General features: G+C 44.8%; 1 protein-coding gene across 1 annotated transcript; it reads right to left on the minus strand.

Moving 5' to 3' along the window:
* Nucleotides 1–7,018: 7,018 nt before the first annotated feature.
* ATP6V1B2 (ATPase H+ transporting V1 subunit B2) lies at nucleotides 7,019–17,408 on the minus strand. Its single transcript, XM_068920900.1, has 14 exons — nucleotides 17,283–17,408; nucleotides 14,284–14,339; nucleotides 13,432–13,530; nucleotides 12,671–12,764; nucleotides 12,495–12,572; nucleotides 11,847–11,986; nucleotides 11,609–11,710; nucleotides 11,113–11,210; nucleotides 10,736–10,859; nucleotides 10,165–10,315; nucleotides 9,718–9,800; nucleotides 9,520–9,624; nucleotides 8,847–8,976; nucleotides 7,019–8,718 (listed from the first exon to the last, which is right to left on the minus strand). The coding sequence occupies exons 1-14, from the start codon at nucleotides 17,389–17,391 to the stop codon at nucleotides 8,576–8,578; spliced, it is 1,512 nt and encodes a 503-aa protein (XP_068777001.1). The 5' UTR covers nucleotides 17,392–17,408; the 3' UTR covers nucleotides 7,019–8,575.
* Nucleotides 17,409–19,886: the final 2,478 nt, after the last annotated feature.

Genomic DNA, 19,886 nt, shown 5'->3' on the forward strand with positions numbered 1-19,886 from the left:
CAGGCTGTTTTTCCCCCCAAACTGATCTACCCAGAGCCTATTTGCACTGCACAGATCTGACTGTTTCACAAGTCTAAACAGCAAGTGACACTAGCAATGAAACCAGGAGCCCCAGAGAGGGGCAGCAAGAAGATCTGCAAAGCATCCTAATTGTCCACAGCACAGCCACATCCAGCCCAGCCGCCTCTCCCTCCCTCCCACCCCTGCCCCTTTCAATTAGAGGCAATTGGGACTTCAGCAGTCTTCATAAGAAGCGACAGGTGAAGCAATCTGTATTCCCAGCACCAAAAATAACAGGACAATCCATCACTAGCACCACTCAGAGACAGCTCCTTGGCTGCCCTATTAAAGGAGGAAGTTCAGGGACATGGCAAAAATATGGGGAATGCTCAAAGGGGAGTGGGGGGTGGGTGGAAATCACACTCCTGCAATTCACTCTGACTCAGCAGCCCCATTCCCTGCCAGGAGCCTGGCCCCACCATAGCTCAGGGTGAAGGTCTCGAGCCCACCCACAGGCTGTCTTTGCAGCCCCCTCCTCCAGAAAGCGTGGCAGGGAGCAGGTGGCAGGTACCAGGCACTGGGCTCCTGCCGATGCTTTCCAGGGAAGTCTTGGCTTTGCTCATGCTGCCTGAGGCATAAGGGAAGTTTATTTTTAGAGCCTTTGAAAACTGCTGAGGAGGAAGGAGATAGAAAACCACGCGCAAGATCTCTCCTTTTTCTCAACAGCACCTTCTATTACAAAATACCTGTCACATCCGCTCAGCTGCCTTCCGGGCTGTGAAGCCTGCTGCAGGAGACCGCCTGCTTGGCCAAGCCCTTTCCAACTTTTCCTAGGTCTGAGCATGTACTTGGATTACGACAAAAAAGACAAGGAGGCCCCTTGGGCTAGCTGCTATCCCAAGGAACAGGGATCATCACAGGGAACATCCCTGTCCCAGAAAGGTTACAACTGAAATATAAAGGACACGGCAAGCTAACAAAGCAGAGGAACTCACCCACCGCCATGCAGAAGCAGGAATTAGGTCTCATAAGCACAGCGCTGCATCCCTGAAAGGCTGGCCTTGAGGCAGACGTGCTGTAAGGACTGCTTCCCAGCAGAGCCCAGGCACCTCGTGAGGCTGTAGCCCCGCGGCTGTGCGTAGCTGTGTCCAGCAGCTCAGCTCAGCGCACTGCGGGGAGCCGCTCGCAGCCCAACGCAGGGCTGGGTCAGAATGGGATCCCCCGGGGGAAACCAGGCTGCTTCTTCCATAAAAACAGCTGAGAAGTCCACTCTTGCTCATTTTGCACCAAAACCCAATGGCTTTTTAATCACTTTTTAAAGCCCTCTTCATCTGTTTGTTGCCTTTTCCTTGGGGCAAACATCCCACTCACCCCATGATTAGATATGGGAAGGCACCTAGCAAGACCACAGTGCAGCCCTGAAGTACAGCCCCTCAAGGAGGGCTCAAGGGCTCTTGGGATAGCTTCATTTTAATGAGCTAACTGGCAATTACTGACACCACTTGAGGAGGGAGCTTAGTAACAGCACAAGCAGCAGGGGTCAGGGAGGAGAAACTGGGAGAGAGCTAGAGGGAGCAGAGATCTGTAATTGTCAGGTCAACCCAAAAGAAGCTAACGATCAGAAAAAGCTGCGTCCTCTAAGCAGGTGGAGCTCAGAGCACACTCTGCCTCAGGCAGCAGCAGAAGTTAAATACTCAGCATTACAGAGTATTACCCTTTCCTTGCAGGGCTGTTATGCACCAGGAGCAGGACTCTGAGGCACAGCCCCAGTGGTAAGATGGTGTGACACACTGCAAGAAGGAAAGCAGGCTGAACAGTGTATCTCAGGAAAGAGGGTCCTGCAAGGCTTAGTGCTCTCCAAAGCACAGGCTGCAGAGCTGTGGCCAAATTGTGGACACATCCAGCTGCCAAGGTGACCCGGTCCCAGCTGCAAGTCCTCCCCATTGCTCTTGCACCTGAGAGGAGGCAGGTTTTGGAAGGAGCAGAGGGCCCTGATAGTACTGGGTTAAAGTAATTCCCTCTAAGGCTTCCCCTGTGGCAGGCTGAACATGAATGGGATGGCATCCGTGAGTGCCAGCTCACCAGCTGAGCTCGGGGTTCCAAGGCTAACGAAGCATCTAAACACAAGGGGCAAAGTTAGCTCCAACTCCCTTGCACCAAGCAATGGGATGCCATACAAGAGAAACAGCAATAGCTCCAGATTTTCCTTCCACAATCAGTCATGCTTCCTGCTTCATCTGTGCTTTAGGCTAGCTCTGAATTCAGCCACTTCTCCAGCTGCCCTAGTGCTAACCACCACCAAACAGGAGAGCTGTTAAACTAATCAACTGACACAATTAAGCTTCAAGACAGAGGAAAGTCGATTTGCATCTTTTCTTAACACACCAGTGCAACTGCACCAGTTTTTGGCTATGGGGGGCTGAATCACACCTAAAATCTCAGCACAGACAAGACCAGATCTGCCTTTGAAAGGGCAATTAAATCAAGCCACCTTGTGCACACAGGGCGATAGAGGGTAAGAGGCAAAGCTTCTTTTGATGTGCAAATAACCTGCAGCCACTTTCCTAAGCACAGCAACTCTCCCCACCAGCACCGGCCCCTGCCTTACATCTGCCACTCCAAACTAAAAACCCAAGGGGAAGGGTGGGGGGAAAACACATCCAATGTTTGCTCTCCTCCCTTCCCTAAACCAGACGACAGCTGTTATGTGCTTCTCAGAGGGACCTGACTGACTGAAATCAGTTAGCAAAGGGGGATAAGACCCCCAGGCAGCCCTCATTAGTCATTACCAAAAAAAAAAAAAAAAATTAAGAAAACAGCATGTAAATGCACTAAGGCAGCAGATGTGAGATCAGCACATCCCATTTAGCTTAGTACCTGCTGTCTCCATGCAATGAAATATTGGTCTGTTTGTTTAGCACCCAGCTAAGCACCGGCTCTGTGAGGCAGGGGGAGCGAGACAAGGGGCTGACGGCTGCCGCGCTGGCTGCGCAGACAGGAGAAGCAAGCCTGGCTCGCTCTGGCACTAGCGGCCTGCTCCCTGCCTGCATCACTATGCCCACTCATGCCAGCTAAGCTGAAATACACCTTGCATTATGTTTTCACTGCAGGGAGTGTCTCTCACCTGGAGAAATAGCCTCAAATTGATGCTCCTAATATGGGGCTTATAAAGTACTCACCCATTACACAGCAGAGGAGCAGAAATAGTCCAGGATCTCACGTGATCAGTTGATCCCATACTAAGAGGTGGCCACACATCTCTGCCTGGCTCTCTCTTTTGCTTAGTAGCTACTTGCCGGCACAGCGCAAGAGCAAGCAGGCTGCTAGTTCGCAGAGACAGCATTGCATCAAACGATGAAGGAAGCTGAAGACTGGGCTTGCCTGCTCTGGTGGCTGGAGGACCCTACCCAAGCAGCTCAGCTTTCGCATCTAAAGAGGCTTTTCCTAAAAAAAAAAAAAAAAGGACGTACACACAGTGGGACTGCAGCACAAAACCAGGCAGGGAGAAGTGACCAAAGCTTAAGTAGTTTTAGAAGAATCCTGACAGCAAAGACTCAATTCTTACTAGTCTTTCCCTCTTTGGTACAGGTGGGGAAAGCAGGCGGATGAATGCTAGAGAGTTAGCACCACTGGACTGCTGCAGGACAGGCAGCAGCGGGCCCCTTCCTGGAGCAGCATTTATTTTCCTGTCAGCAACCTCTGGCTCAGGGTGCAACATGGTAGCTGTGGGCAGCATGGTCCCAGCTTGGGCTATGAGACACTGTTTCCAAAGGGCTTGCCTGCACCAGAAAGACTGGTGACAGTTCCCATTACCACCAACCATCCTGCTGTGCACGAGGAGACAGGCTGTACAAGGACATGCCTTAGCTGTCACTGGTTGAGGTGAGCAACAGCTGATCAGTTCCTGTAGCTGAAGCCCTGCCTAGCAAAACTTAGCTTGCTCTCTGCTGGCAGTTGGGCAGCTGTATTAACCTCCTTTTCTACACACAATAATTCCTCTTTGTCTGTGGCTCATTTCATGATGATTGCAGAGCCTTAGGTCCCCAGCCACCCTCAGAAAACGTCCCTGCTGTCTGAGGCTGCTGAGCCCAGGGCTCACTGCCAGCATAGAGATCTTGTCATTCTCAGGACACCGGCTATGAGAGGCATCACGCACACTGCAGCCCAGCAGGGAAGCAAAAACCAAGCAGGCAGCAAGACTACAGCTCAGCCCAACACGCCATTCACAGTGGCATCCCCTTGCTCCAGGTTTGTGAGGCCCCGTTCACTTTGCCACCCCTTTTTCCTGGGGAAGGTCTGTGTTCTCAGCTCAATGCTAGAATAGCTATGCAACAAGCCCCAGCCTGTGTCTATGGCCTCCGGCTGATGCTAGCTGAAGTTATTTTTGTCATTCCTCTCCCTGGGCCCTGGGCCAGGTTCAGGCTATTTGCTACCAGGATACCTGCTAGTCTGTAGGATAGGCTCTTTTGTAACCTGGGGGTACTTGCCCATATACAGGGTGACGATACCGTGCCCACGTTGACAGATGTGTTTCCTCCAGAAGCATGAGCCAGGAGGAAGATGGAGATTTCTGCCTCGCTCCTCCACTCCTTTCAGCCTGCGAGCCCAGGCCAGGCCAGCACTGCCGCTGCGTGGCTGCCTTGCTTCATCACACTGCTCTGCAGAGCTGAAAGCCTCTCCCAGGGAGCACCCTGCACACACAGGAGCCTGAACACACAGCTCCTGTGAGCTGCAGACAACAGCTGTTTTGTCCTCAGTAAACCCAGGCTGCGGGCGACCATCCCAGACAAAACCAACCACAATCACCCTCATTATTTAAATTCAGTTTCAACCTCTATTTGGCTCAGATCAGCCACGCTATCATTGGCGAGGCTTTGCTGATTAGCCTGCGTCTGAGCTTCTCGCTGGCCTGCTACTAGCCTTGGAAGAGCACGGAAGCTTCTTATTTTTTCCACTTTGTTCCCATAGAATGCAAATTAAAAAGTTTAATTGCAGAGAATACTCTTATGATTGCAGAAGTTATTTTGCTGTGTAACATAGCCACGTTCCAGGAGCCACTTTCATCAGTATACAAACACTTTCAGGTATCTTGTGAAAGGTAGCTGCTTCGCTCTCCAGCATTCAATGTCGTAGCAAAGATGGTCGTTCAATCTTTGTGTCCAAAACTTACGAACCATTAAAGGGCTTCCAGAATTCAGCACTCATTGCCTTGTTGGTACCTCAAAATATTTTGCTCCCAAGATCAGCACTGGACTTGGGAATTTCTTCTCCTATTCAAGTTTTCAAATCAAGCCCAGCCCTACTATTCACAGGTATTACTGAACACTGACTGCTGCCACCTGCCAATTAAGTTATTTTAGTGGATTAACCATAGGCCTTCCCCTCAAGATGTAAAGCAACTCTGGGATTCCAACAGTCTATGATGAATCTGTATCAGTCCCTCAGCATAGCTGACTGCTCTAAAAACGTTGAGCCTGTTTGACTCTGGGAAGGGATAACAAGATTTGGAAATGATGGGGCATTGGTGAAACCACCTTATACAAACCAGCTCCAAAGCTGGACATATGACAGTCCAACTTGAAAGACAGCCCAGTGGTCTAGTTTTAAAATCATTCTTTCCCCCTTTTTCCACTTACAGATTATAAAATATTTATTTAAAGCAGTTGCCATTATTCTAATTTTTTCAACTAGGTAAACTGAGGCACTTAAAATATTCAGCCATCTGAGCCAGTGGAACAGAACTCCATCCTGCTTGCTCCAACTTTTTAATTATTAAAGAAAAAACATGCTGCTTTCTAACATACTATATACCCTCCTTCCCCTTTCCCCACAGCATTAAATGAACAGTCTTTCAAGCTCTCTGGGACAATCAATCATAAAGCCATTACTACTACTGCGGAAACGGTATTTGTGATTTTGATGCTGTAGTGACTTCCAGCAAAAGACATATTGCAAGAACCAGTTTGGACATTTAAATGAGATTTTAAAAAAAAAATGAGCTCGTCTCTTTGTCTCCCTCAAGGACTACTTGTACTTCTGTACAAGAAACAGCTTCTATGAGTTTTATCATATAATGATATTTAATTGGGGAGAAGACCTGAGACAGCCTCAGGTTTTTATCAGTCAGAACAAACCCTTGTTTAGACACAGTGTCACTGCAGCTTGGGAAATCAGGGCACAGTTCTTAAAAGATGAATAGCCAAATCAAGAGAAAGAAAAGGTGTTCTCTTTCCTCATTAAGTGAATAAAGGATGTGCACATGTTGTTCAGTGAAGGAAGGTAAGTTTGGGTTTACCTCAGCTCTCTGGAGTACATCTAGGAGAGTCCTGGATCTCACTGTTTCACACTGTTCTCTTCTCAAATTCTGCCACCTTCACCAGACATGTGCTGCACTCCCCCAGCCTCCAGCAGGGAAACAGTTATGACAAAATAGTTAATTCACATGGAGGGACTTACACCAGTGATTTAAATAGCATCATGCCCCAGGCTGTATTTGCAGACTACTATAATAAATCTACTCAGGCCCCATGGTCCCCCTTACTCTTAGTAAGATTTGTACAGAAAATGTAGAGTCAGCATGTCCCCTAAGCTGACTTTCAAAAAGCCTTTGAGGGATACTTCCCCAGCCTCTTCTAGTGCAAACTAACAATTGAGATTCAGGTGGAAACGCTGGTATCACATTACCTTCCAACATTCCTGTAATGTCTTTACCCTCCATTGCAACATTCCTTTCACCCACTTCACCAGCACAAAGCATTCAGTCCTAAAGCTGAAACCCATTCAAATCCTGACTACTGAAAGCTATCAACTCTAGTAACAATGTGGGGGTGTCCCCAGAGACCCTCTTTCTAGACACAGAAATGGAAGTGAAAAAACGTTTCTGTTCTTTTAGCAGATTAAGAATTATTTTCATGTAAACAGGAACCCCAGTGGCAAAGGACATCTAGGCCATTCCTGCAGCAAGACACTGCAGAATGACCCAAAGTTGCTTCTTACCACAGAATCACAAAAGCTTCCATTTCATTCAACACCTTTCATATTTAATTTATTTAGATATTTTCTACATTAAAGTATTCTCATGCCAATACTTCCAACCTCCCATCCCTACTTCAGGAAAAATAGACTTGACACAGCTTTAGGGTGGAATGCACTGGAATAAAGTTGCTACTGCATCCAAGTTACAGAGAACACTGAACAAACTATAGAAAGAACTGCACACAAGGAAACATCAGGAAATTCTGGGGTTAGTACACTATAGTGTGAGCTACGTTAGCACCTTCCTAGACAAGCACTGAGGAAGTTGTTTAGAGAGGTGCAACACACTTTGGTTAGCTAAACCAGACCTTAGACTACATTAAGCCTGGAGGAGAAGGGGGGGAGGAGGAACAAAAAAGCAAGAAAGCTTGCCAGCACTGGGCTGTGAGCCTCATTTAAATCAGTCAAAAAAAAACCAAAAAAAAAACCACCACACACAACACAGAATTGACTAGCCAAGTTAGAAGTGTTTAGGAATGCTGAGCTCTCCTGGCTAGCCAAATCTGTGTCTGGAGTGCAATCCAGAGCAGTTTCAAACATGATTCAGGACCAGTGCCACCTAGAGCATGCTTTGTAACAGGATTCAAAATATCCATTCACACATTAAGTTTGCTCCTGTTGCATCATTTAGTACAAGACAGTTTAAAAATTGATCTCCCACCAGCACAACTGTGTCAGGTTTCATAGTTTTTCATATCACACAATCCCCTTCAGTAGCAGCATGAAGCCTTGAATTATCTACAGTTTGCGCACTGGGACACTACTGACCTTGGAATGCTTTAGCCGCTGTTTTGTGTCTCTGGCACTTCTAGAATTCAAGGAATAAAATGGGTAAGTAGGAAACTTATTTTGCAAACTTCAATTTAAAACCTTTAATTCAGTAATCGAATCCTAACACGCTCCCCTCAGGTAGCAACCCACTGTCTGCGACCTCTGAAAAGACCCTTTGCTAGTGGAAAAGCACTAGTGCGTTGACTAGTGGCCTTATTTCATGCATGTCTAAGAATCTCAAGCAAAAGTTAAAGATCAGTGACCTGCATATTTCAAAGATGTATGTTGCACCACACTTTCCACATATTAGCCTGGTCTTCAAGCACAACAGCAGGACAGTAGAGTGCCATCTGTTCTACCATCAGCACAGCAACTGAATATGATAAGAGAGAGCAGATGCTTTGGACAAAGGAAGTCACCTGCTCCTTCATGTTTTCTAAACCACATGTTCTTGGTTTGAAAGTAAGGATTTGCAGTTTCTGATAATGCTTAGACATTCTTTTAAAACGTCCACAAAAGGTCCAGTTCCAAAAAACAAGCGTCATGATAGCTATTGCACATCTGTAAGAGCTGGCCTAAAGATTTTCCTGACGATCCAGGCTTTGGAAGAAGGGATATTTTAAAGACTGGTATCAGTGTACATAGGAACACTGGCACAAATGTCACCTATTCTTGGTTTTAATTACAAGGGCGACAAGTAAACACCAACACATGAAGAAAGAAAACAAACAGCATTTCACAGAGCAAGGAGCTAGTGATGAAGCTGCGGTTAGTGCTTGGCAGTCGAATCCCGAGGATAGAATTCAGCCAGCGTTGTCTGAGGAATTCTCTTCAGCATTTCCTTGGGGAAGATTCGCAAAAGCTGCCATCCAATGTCCAAGGTCTCGTAAACAGTACGGTTTTCATAAGGACCTATAGATAGTAACCACAGACTGAATTATGAGGCAAGAAAGAGTCTCATCAACAGGCAGATCTTAAAACAAGAGCTAGACCTTCCAGATATTAAGGAGTACTGTGATGTTCTTGCAACAGACGCTTACCCTGAGCAATGAAGTTCTTCTCAAACTTCTGCAGAAACTCCAGATAAAGAAGATCATCTGAGGTAAGAGCTTCCTCACCAACTACAGCCTTCATAGCCTGTACGTCCTTTCCGATAGCATAGCAGGCATACTAGAAGGGAGAGAAACAGAGGAATAAGTACTTTCACCTTGGTAAATAAAATACTTCCTCAATTTAACAGCAAGTGAGGTGGCCCTTTGGAAGGATAACATCTGAGGCCCCTTTCCAGGCCTTTATTACCTTAAGTGACTAAGGCTACTGCAGCTGACAACATGGCATTATTATAGTGCTATACAGTGACAGATATAGTAAGCCTGGATCACCTTCCATTTGGTTAATATAGAAAAAGACCAGTTTATTTAGTATTTGTCAGAGAACATTAGATGTTCTACGCCATATAGCGCACATTTATCAGGCTGCAGAGAATCACGTGGCAGTGACCCACATAGTTACGCAGTATCCGTGTACAAACATTTCTGTTCAAACCCAAACCAAACGGTGTCACTTGACTAGGCTAAGCACTCAGTCAATGCTTTAAAGCAGACAAAAGCGCACTCGGTTGCAACTGTTCTGCATGCTCTTTACAGGCTGCTTGGCAAAAGATGTGTATTTGAAATAACATGCCTCTGCTTCTCAAATGAGGTTTTTGCCTACCAGTTGGTTGGATACATCTGCATGATCCTTCCTGGTCATGCCCTCCCCAATAGCTGACTTCATCAGTCGAGACAAGGAGGGCAAGACATTAATAGGCGGGTATATCTGGAGGAAAAAAACATCCAACAAGCTCAGCATTACTACTTCGACAAGTACAAGAGAATTCTTAAAATGTGTTCTAACTGCTCCAGTACACACCTGTCTGTTGTGCAGCTGTCTATCCACATAAATTTGTCCCTCAGTGATGTATCCAGTCAAGTCAGGGATGGGATGAGTAATATCTAAGGAAAGTAGTGGTTTGTCAGTTTTCAGACCTCTCATATCCGTTCTGGCAGTGACGTGCCAACTTTGAGACACTCAAAACAGTATAGCAGTGATACTAACAAATGGTATTTTCCTTTAGACACTATTTCACTGCTCTTACACAAGGATTAGAGCTGTAGGTACTCCTCATAAAGGGCTGCAGGACAGTCCTGCAGTCTGAATCGGGCAAAGCACTTCTAATAAGAACAGATACAGGCAGCCAAGAACTGCAATATCTAGAAGACTTAACACCACGCTCCTGCGTCCAAAATAAGGTAGCTTGTTCTAAGAGAGCCCTTTAAAGTGGCTAGCTACTAAAACCATACTTGAAGAGTAACTCACCATCATTGGGCATGGTAAGAATAGGAATCTGAGTAATGGAACCATTTCTGCCTTCCACACGCCCAGCACGCTCATATATATTAGCCAAGTCAGTGTACATATAACCTGGGAAACCACGACGGCCAGGCACTTCCTCTCTAGCTGCTGAAACCTGCAGACAACCCAGAAAAATGTTTCTAAGAAGCTGGATCACTCACACAGACCAGTAGTCTCCTCTAATTAGAGTGGTGAGCTAAAGTATCTCTTCCTGGGGGTGATACCCGATTACAGCCACCTAAATCCTCTATTAAGAGCAGTACGCCACCACAATCATACATGACAAGATGCTATGGCAAATCAGAAACTGTAATATGAAACTGCTGAATTTAAGTAGCCAAATAAGTTTAACTACCATACCAGCAATAAAATTTTGACTGCCGAATAAAACTAACCACTTGAAAAACAGCTAAAAGCCTCACTGCATAGTTTAAGAACACTGTAACAAATACTTTCTGCTCGAGCAGAAATTCACATTTTTACTTTATACTATCAACCCCTTCTGCCAATATCCAGCATTTGAGTTAACACGTACCTCTCGCAGAGCTTCAGCATAGGAGCTCATATCTGTCAGAATGACCAGTACGTGCTTGTCACACTGATATGCCAAGAACTCTGCTGTTGTTAGAGCAAGACGAGGTGTGATAATGCGTTCAATGCTGAAATAGAACAGCACGGCACATTCATGACAAGCACTTTAAGGTTGCGGGGTAACAGTTTGAAGTTGCAAACACTTTAAAACCCCCCTGAAAATCTGCTAAATACACTAACCAGAGTACCCACATTTCATATTCCACTTTACTGCAAAAGGTCAGCATATAGGACATCTGGCAGATCACCAGTGAGGCTTCAGATTCCAGTTTACTTGTTTTTCCTCTGCTTTTTTCCAACTGATATACTTTAACTACTTACGTTGGATCATTAGCCAAATTCAAGAACAGACACACATTGTCCATGGACCCATTTTCCTCAAAGTCTGATTTGAAGAATCGAGCAGTTTCCATGTTCACCTAAACCACAATAGTAAGATATCAATTCAAGACCAGATTTTAACATATTTTTTTCACATCATGTGAAAGTCTAAATACCTCATTACTAATCCACATAAACAGTTACAGTTCTTTGCATCATGAAAGCTCCCCTAAAACCCTGACAAAACCCGAGTTATTTCCAGAAGTCTAGGCTAGAGCCCAAGTTGAAACTACTTTATCCTACTATTAAAGAGGCACTCACTTTGTTACCATACTATTGGCCATTTGGGTTTTTCGGTCAGCCAGCCTATTTAGCACTCTTTTACGATACGTGAGACCTACCTAGAACACTTTCAAAAGCAGTAACGTTCAACTACCACTCAGCATTGTCTTTTTTAATACTCAAGCATCGTTCTCCTCCAATAATAGTGACTTACACCCATAGCAGCAAACACAATAGCAAAGTTTTCTTCACTGTAGTCCATCACATCTTTGGATTTCTTCACCAAGCCAGCTTGGCGGCATATCTGAGCTGCAATCTAGAAAAAAGAACAAAGTTAGTCTGTATATTTGATGCTATTACACAGACCAGAATTTAACTTAACCCATTCTTTAACCCCAGGTAAAGGCAAACTGCTTTAACAGTTTTGAAAACAGCTTTGCTTGAGTACCAACCTCATTATGGGGCAAACCAGCAGCTGAGAAGATGGGGATTTTCTGCCCCCTGGCAATACTGTTCATACCATCTATAGCAGAAATGCCAGTTTGAATCATTTCTTCTGGATAGATTCGACACTGAGGATTGATTGGTTGACCTGTTGTATTTTTAAGAGAACACACGTTACTCCACGTACTAGTTTAAAACATGATCAGACTAGCACTGACTTAAGGCTCATGTCTAAAGCTACAAAACCTAACTTTAGGCTTACAGATCTTTAGCCACTCCTGCAGAAACCCAAGCCTTTTATGGATTCCCAGGACTTTGGCATTACACAGTCAGGCAAACAGCAAGAATGCTTTCAGGAAAAGCTTGTCAGGTTACTAGCTTCTTATCTTCAGAGGCTGATTATGACAGTGTACATATATTTCAATAAACAGCTTCCAAGCACTACAACAAAGTTATTTTCTGCTACCTCATCTTCCTTCACTCATGCATCTTTGATTCGTTTGATGCTACATATGTACTTAAGGACAAGATGTCCTTTATCAAAACTCTCCCTAACAGTTAGCCCTTAGGGCCAAAAACAAATCTATTGTAACATTCAGAAATCAGAAAGACAAAATTTGTCTTTAACTCCTCACAGAAATGGATTAAGAACATACCCATTATGTCAAGATAATCTTCAGCTAAAACAATGGGGCCTCTGTCTATAGGTTTTCCTGATCCATTAAATACTCGACCTGCAAGATACAGCAATAAAATTGAAGCGTTAGCTGCTGTGAAAATAAATTAGTACAATAAGTCTGTTCAGTTTCCAAAGCAAGATGCAAGTACTTACCAAGCATATCTTCAGAGACAGGGGTTCGAAGAATGTCCCCCGTAAACTCACAAGATGTTTTCTTCGCATCAATACCTGAAGTTCCCTCAAACACCTGTACACATACCAGGAAAAACACCAGGAGTAAATATTGTGCTTTAGAGAACACAGTTGTGAAGCACCTTTCTACTGCATATCTTGAACACTTGATAGGCCACTTGCTTAAAAATACATTTAAAATACATTAATACATTTATATACATACATAAATTAATACATTTAAAGAGCAACTCAGTAGTACAAAACATGACACAAAAAAACTCTGTTTAAACAAAACTCTAAAGTGTATCAGCAGCAACCAACAAAACCTGGTGCTATACCTTTGCTCTAACTATCTGCTTTTGCCAACAGGGTAAAGTTCTTCAGATAAGAACTACTAATATTAACAAGAAACAGCTGCTTAGAAGGAACACATACATACCCATATAGCATAGGAGTTAATCTTGAATCTAATACTGTAGAAGTACAGTACATTTCCCTTACATCTAGCTACAAAGGAACCCACGGGGCAGATGCAAATAAAGTCGCACAGAACTCCAACTTTCAGTCTTCTAAATCATTTAGGCCACTTGCACTTGGAATAAGTAGGTATTTTTTTATTTATAGTGTTTAGAATTACCAAAGAAAGATATCACAAGATGGATTTGACATGGCTTAGGCATATGCCTATTAATGAAATACTTCTCTGTTGCATTAAGAGAGTCTCCCGTTTCTAGTCTTACCTGAACAACAGCTTTGGAGCCACTGACTTCTAGAACCTGCCCACTTCTCCTTGTACCATCAGGAAGAGTCAAGTGGACAATCTCCAAGTACCTAGGAAACTGAGGATGAACAAGACAGTGGAAAATATTAAAGTCCAGAGAATCAAGAAATAAAATTACCACAGTTTCAAGCAAGCTTAAAACTCCACCAACTACTAAATCTTTCAATAGTTTTATCATCAGAACAAAACTCATTCCAAGGCAGCCAAAATTTATCAAGTTAAAGCCACTTTCACGGGGACTACGCAAAATTTGTCTAGAGTTGCAGACTGGAGAAAGTCTTGCCCAAAACTGTTTTAAGGATCCTAGCAGCGCCAACACGCTTATTCAAAGCCATCTACTGCTAGGCACGTGCCTAGTTTGACAATAAGAAAAACCTGGCTTTTGTCTATATGCAGCATCGGTTTTGCCTTCAACAATAACTTGCCAGCACAGCGCTGCAATAAACAAAAACTGTTTATAGTTCCCTTTTAGAAAGCAACTGTATTATGATAACAAAAACAGCAAGAACAAAGTGAATTCATGCTTCTTCGTTCAAGTTTAGACAACATTTTCTGCAGTTTGCTAGAGCTGAAACAATGTTTCCCTTCTGGCTTACAACAGCTCCAACTGCTCCTCCATTTCCAGGACACCCATAGCTTTCCTTAGCTTTACAACAAATTTGAGTATTTTCATTTACCTCAGCAGTCAGAAGCTACCTTGTATATGAACTGCCCAGTGGATTCATGAATTTTATGACAATCGAGATTTAACCTGTCACAGTTTTCCTGGAAAATCTCCTTCAAAGCCTGATTCATTAAGAATAATCTTTACCTTAACTTGATCCAAGATTACCAGGGGACCGTTGACACCTGATACAGTTTTATAGGCTGAAAGAAAGACGATCACAAGTCAGGCACTTTCTCAGAACACCAGAATTTTTCTGCATGAAGTGATTAGGTTTCAAAGTTTCACTTCTGTCTTCAGTCTCAGGTTTGTAGATTTGGGACTCAACTTCTATCCTCTTCTAGAGTCCATAATAAGCATTAAGTACTGAATCGCGTTGCCAGCATTTTGGCCTCTTCCTGGTAAGCACCTGAGATAACATTAGGATATACCATATTGCCATTTTCTTGTCCATCACATAGGCTTGCACCCATGAATTTCTATGTCTGAGTATAACTAGAATGCTATTTCAGTTCTGCTCTGCCACCAGAGACACCAGTCTAATGTAAAGTTATCATTTTAAGCCATAAAACAAATATTTTGTAAGTCATACAGATTTTCTTCCTATTAAAATATATACAATTGCAGGATCTTTAAAAAAAGCAGGGATAATGATTTCCGTAACTTGTGATAAGGAAATAATCACGGATGTCTCCACAACTTATATCCAACATAAAAAGACTTCTTATACAGTGAGAAGGCTATAACAACACCAATCAACTTTTTAAACCAGAGAAGTGTCCTGCTTCATGACACGGAAATAGAGTATGCACTAAAACGTGCACTTAGCAAATGAAGCGGGTCTCATGCTCTAAAGCTGATCAGCAGAGCTTCTACAGCACGTTTTATTTTCTGGCACACTGAAAACATTACTGCTAAGAGGAAACCTTACAACACCTTTCTCTGTCTCCCAAGAAAAGCCAAAGGACTATACTGCAAAAGGTTGAATTTCACTTTAGCCAAACACCTCCTATTCTTGGGTTATCCTGGTTTGGCTTAAGGAGCGATACACAAGGCCATGGCTAGTCAGTTTGTTTCAGAGGACTCATGCCTTAAATGCTAGCAGCTCCTAAGCATTAGTGCCATAGAGCACATTCTTGAGTACCAGTGTGCCCAAAAGTTAGAAGATTCCCGTTACCCTGAAATCTGCACATTAGAAAAGCTGTAAAGATGTAGTAAACAGGCCTCCTTTATTGCTTTCAGGGCATATTGGTATCCCAACTAAAGCTCAGCATCACTTGATCCACAGATGCAAGTAACATTTTAAGTCAAAGCTTTATCAGGTCACAAGGGAACAGTGACCAAGAGAGTGATTATTAATCACTTGTCCCTGGGGGAAAGAAGTGAACAAGAGGAGCCATTTACAGAACAGGAAAGAAACTAGCACCCTTTCTGGATCATGCCGCAAAGCAGAAGAAACGGGCATTCATGATACTATGGAAAGATCATAAATTCCACCAACACCAAGCTACAGGGTATCATCTGGCTTAGAGACTTCACAATATGTCCAAGTCTGGCAAGCATACAGTGTGTTGTATAGAGTGTCAACAATATGGTATTTGCACTTAAGCAAATAGTTACACTTGTTGTAGTATAATCTCCTGTGATGTCAAAACACAATAATCAAAAACTTTGACAGCATTAAATAAGGAACGAGAGTCATTCTGTCAGATGTGCCTGGTGTAAGGCTGGAATTCCTCTTCACTAAGTTTTAACGCTTGTCAAAACCCTGCTATAGGATATGAGACACATCATGTGTCCCTAAATTAGCCTAAATTGAAAGCACAAACTTGCCTGCTCATTTCACTTGAGCAGTGAGAATTAGGTAAGACTTTATGCCACACAGAGGACTCTTCTTAGCCTGCAAGTCTTTGCAGCCCACTGTCTGCAAGAAATGGAAAACATCTTGAGCAACACTACGTTTCATCTCATGACTGTCTCATCAGCTTTTCTTCCTCAATCAATAGGAAAGAGGTAACTCCTAGCTTTTTCCACATGAGGATGCTACACATTCCCTTGGTATCAGACAGCATCAATTCCCTATCTCAAAACTAGCCTGCCACTGACTCAAAACCCATGTTTCCGTTAAGATTAACCAATTCTATGACAAATCAGAACCAACTGAATTTTTTTTTCCAACTGGCAAACAGTGTCACTTTCCACAAAAGCTAAAATCTAAATAGAAAAGAGCAATCAAAGCTCCAGTGAGAGAAGCCAGCACAGTGCTGCAACAAATGTCTACAAGAGTATCCACGAGGACTGAGCACTTCAGGATCTTATCAAGTCACACTGAATTGCATGAACACCTTGGAAGTGGAAGTCACCTTGGCTCCAACCTTGACAGAAGCCTTCACTTCAGAATAAAGCAGCAGAATTGACTGGGGGGGGGCGGGGGGGGGAAATCATAATTATTGATTTGGATTTCAAACTGGTCTTAAATTTTTAAGAATACATAGAAGAAAAGTCCCTCAGTTACAGTTTTGAAAGAATTCATGCTATTTAAATGTACATGTACAGTCAGTCATGTAATTGCTACCTAGATCAAAAAGGCTAGGCAAAACGCAACTTCCAACAACTCTGACTTTCCCCTTACCATGCTGCAATAGAGGTTTTACAAGACTGTTATTTCCCCTTTTTCATCAGCTTTCCCAATGTCATCTTAATGGAACAAATCCATCCCATCCCCCACGACCCACAGCAAATCTCACTTCCTATAAAATACAGGAGATTGTTATGAAGGACATCAAAACGGCCTGCTCTACCCAGCGGAAGATATGTCAATGCTTCCGAAGCGTGGCTAATTTAAGTACCGATATAGACTAAAGCCGGGGCGCGCTGCCCCAGCGACCCTCGGCTCAGGCCTGGGGCCGCCGGGCCCCGGCCGCCCTGCTCGACCCTCGCCGCTGACAGGCCGCGCGGGGAGCCGAGCCGAGCCGCAGGCCTCGGGTTTAGGCCTCGGGTTTAGGCCTCGGCAGCGGCGCAGCGACCGCCGCCGCCTTAACCGCGGCCAGCGGCGGGCCTGCGCCGCACCGGGACGCGGCGGCCTCCGGGCTCCTCCGCCGTCGCCAGGCCCGGCCCGGCCCCCCTCGCCCGCCCCCGGCACTCACTGAGGCGCGGCTGCGACAGGTAGTCGCGGGCCAGGGCCGCCGCCTGCTCCCGCCGGCCGCCGAGCCCGGCGCCGTTCGCCAGCCCGCGCGCCGCCCGCACCGCCGCCATCTTGTCCGCCGCCGCCGCCCGCCGCGCGCACGCGCACATATAGGCGCGGCCCGCCCCGCCCCCCGCGGCGCCGGCCGGCGCGCCCCGGCCCCCGGCGGGGGGGGGGAGAGGAGGGGGCAGGGAGCTGTCCGCGGTGCTGGGGCGGCGGAAGGGCAAGGGGGAAGGGGAAGGGAAGGAGGAAAACCGGGGAAAGCAAGAGAGACAGGGAGGAAGAAAGAAAAAACAAAGAAAATAAGAAAGAGAGAGGGAGGGACAGAGAGGAAGAGGACGAGGAAGGAGGAGGAGGAGGAGGAAAAGGAAAGAGAAAAAGGGAAAAGAAAAATAAAGGGAAAAGGAAAAGGAGAAGGAAAAAAGAAGAAGAAAGAAAGGAGAAAAAGGAGAAAAAGGAGAAAAAGGAGAAAAAGGAGAAAAAGGAGAAAAAGGAGAAAAAGAGCATAGGAAGAGTTAAATGGCAAAGAAGGAAAGAGAAGCGGGAAGGGCTCTGCCGGGGCACAGACAGCCGTGGCCGCTCCGGGCGCCCCATCACTGTCCCCCAGCCCCACATGGGGCAGAGCCCTGCATGCGTGAGGGGCAGTTCGGGCTCCCTCTGCCCCCCCTTGGCCCCGGCGGGACACCCAGGTTGGGTCCTAGGTCTGAGCCTTGACACCCCTCAGGCTGTGTGGGTGTCCTTGTACCCCAGGCATGCTTTTACTAATATGCTCCAATATTTACCAATATGCTCAAACACTTTGATCTAAGAGTGTAACAGAAGCTTCTTGGGGGAGACAGGAGAAAAGAAATAAAACACAAATGGGCAACGAGGCATTACTATCAATGGAAAAACTCTACTTCGGTTGATACAGGCATACTTGCAACATCAAGGGCAGATGGGTGCATTTATATGTTTCAAGGAGAGAATGAGAGTTGCCTTATATCTTAAACTTTTAATTTAATAAAAAATGGCAGTTATCTGTAAACACCTTCATTCCAGGAAATCACTAGTGTGTCAACCTTCCACTTCCTTACAGATTATCTATCTTCTCTCTTCACACACGTCAAATTTTAATAGCTGGTGCTTGTTTTCCTCCCTGCTTAGTAGTGGGATAGAATTACTCGATGCTGTGAAACAGTATTCTGCTAAAACTAGAAATATCTGGGGGGGAAATGCATTTTCAGAGAGATATTGGCAATTCTGTGCATGTTTGGAGGAGCAGCAAAGTACCAGCGACTGGTGAGACTGACAGAAAAGCTTAGCTATCAGACAAGGAATTGTTTAGCTAAGGAGGGAGTAAACACAGAATAAGTAATTCCCAGGCAAAGGGGCAACATAGTCTAGTGGATTAAACGTAAAACTAGGCTGCTTTTGCTAGGTTTCAGCTCTCCTTCCAATGCAGCGTGACCTTGAGCACATTACCTAGCTCTTCTGTTTGCTAACAGCCGAAAGGACTACACAAAATACAAAACAGTGTTCAGGACACACTGAACAACAACCTCTTGGGTTTCTTCGACGGTCACCATTTTGCAAACAGAAGCTGCTCCGACTTGCTCTCAAAGCCTAGCTAAAAGGTGTCCCAAGGATCCAGGGACACAAACTGCAATTGCTTGAGACAGCTCAGCTCATTTGTGCTCTAAATATTTTTAATCTGTTCTTACGATTCTCACAGGCTGAGAATATTTGCCTCGTCACCTAAAAATAAAATAGCATTTGACAAAACCATGCAAATTCACCTGCTATATATGCATATAGAGCACAAGGCAACGGGCAGCCTGAAGCAACCACCACAAGGCTAGCAATTTGTGTGGCGGGTAACATAAAACTGCCTTTATTTAACAGCAAAGGAGACACTTAGCAGAGGCTCACTATAAAGAAAAGCACAGTTTTATGAGTGTCTGTTCCAATTTCTGTTTATGCAGTAGGGTTCAGCTGACCCACGGCTGCCAGTATTACATCTATAAACCATTTGTCACATGCCACTTTCTAAAATGCTGCTTTGTGCTGCTTTGTAATGATACACAGGAGCCCTTGTTGCATAGCTAATATATTTTACTACACCTTTGAGGTGAGGCAGCAGCAGAGAGCAATCTAGCCAAGCAAAGCCTGTCATCAATTGAATTCACCAGGAGTGTGATTAGCCAGTGGAGCAGTCGTGAGGTCTGCTATCAGTGATGTTTCAGGCCCACGTAGGATGGGCACGAGGCATCCTATAAAGTCTATTATACTTCCAGTATATCAGAAACATTCATTACACTTTACTACTTCAGCCTAGCCAGCAGGAAAATTGTAGTCTTTTTTTCCATAGGGTTGTTGGAAAAAAAAATTCATTGCAAACATTTAGAATGGTTAAAAAAAAACCCTCAAAGAGAACTGCCTGGAAATGTCTGATGGACACATGCAAATATTTCCACAGCACATCTGAGTAAGCTTTCCTGTCCTGCAAAAGAAGTGACACAACACTGCAATTTGCTTTGGCTGCTTAGGTCTTCGCTCTGCCGAATGAGATGATGCCTTGACTTTG

This window comes from Struthio camelus, chromosome 27 (genome assembly GCF_040807025.1).
Source record: "Struthio camelus isolate bStrCam1 chromosome 27, bStrCam1.hap1, whole genome shotgun sequence".
Lineage (NCBI taxonomy): Eukaryota > Metazoa > Chordata > Aves > Struthioniformes > Struthionidae > Struthio > Struthio camelus.

Coding starts and splice junctions, on each gene's coding strand:
- ATP6V1B2 (XM_068920900.1), bottom strand. CDS start 17,391: ATGGCGGCGGTGCGGGCGGCGCGCGGGCTGGCGAACGGCGCCGGGCTC. Junction 9,625..9,717: donor GACAGCTGCACAACAGACAG/GTGTGTACTGGA, acceptor TTTTTCCTCCAG/ATATACCCGCCTATTAATGT. Junction 8,719..8,846: donor GAAGAACTTCATTGCTCAGG/GTAAGCGTCTGT, acceptor TACTATCTATAG/GTCCTTATGAAAACCGTACT.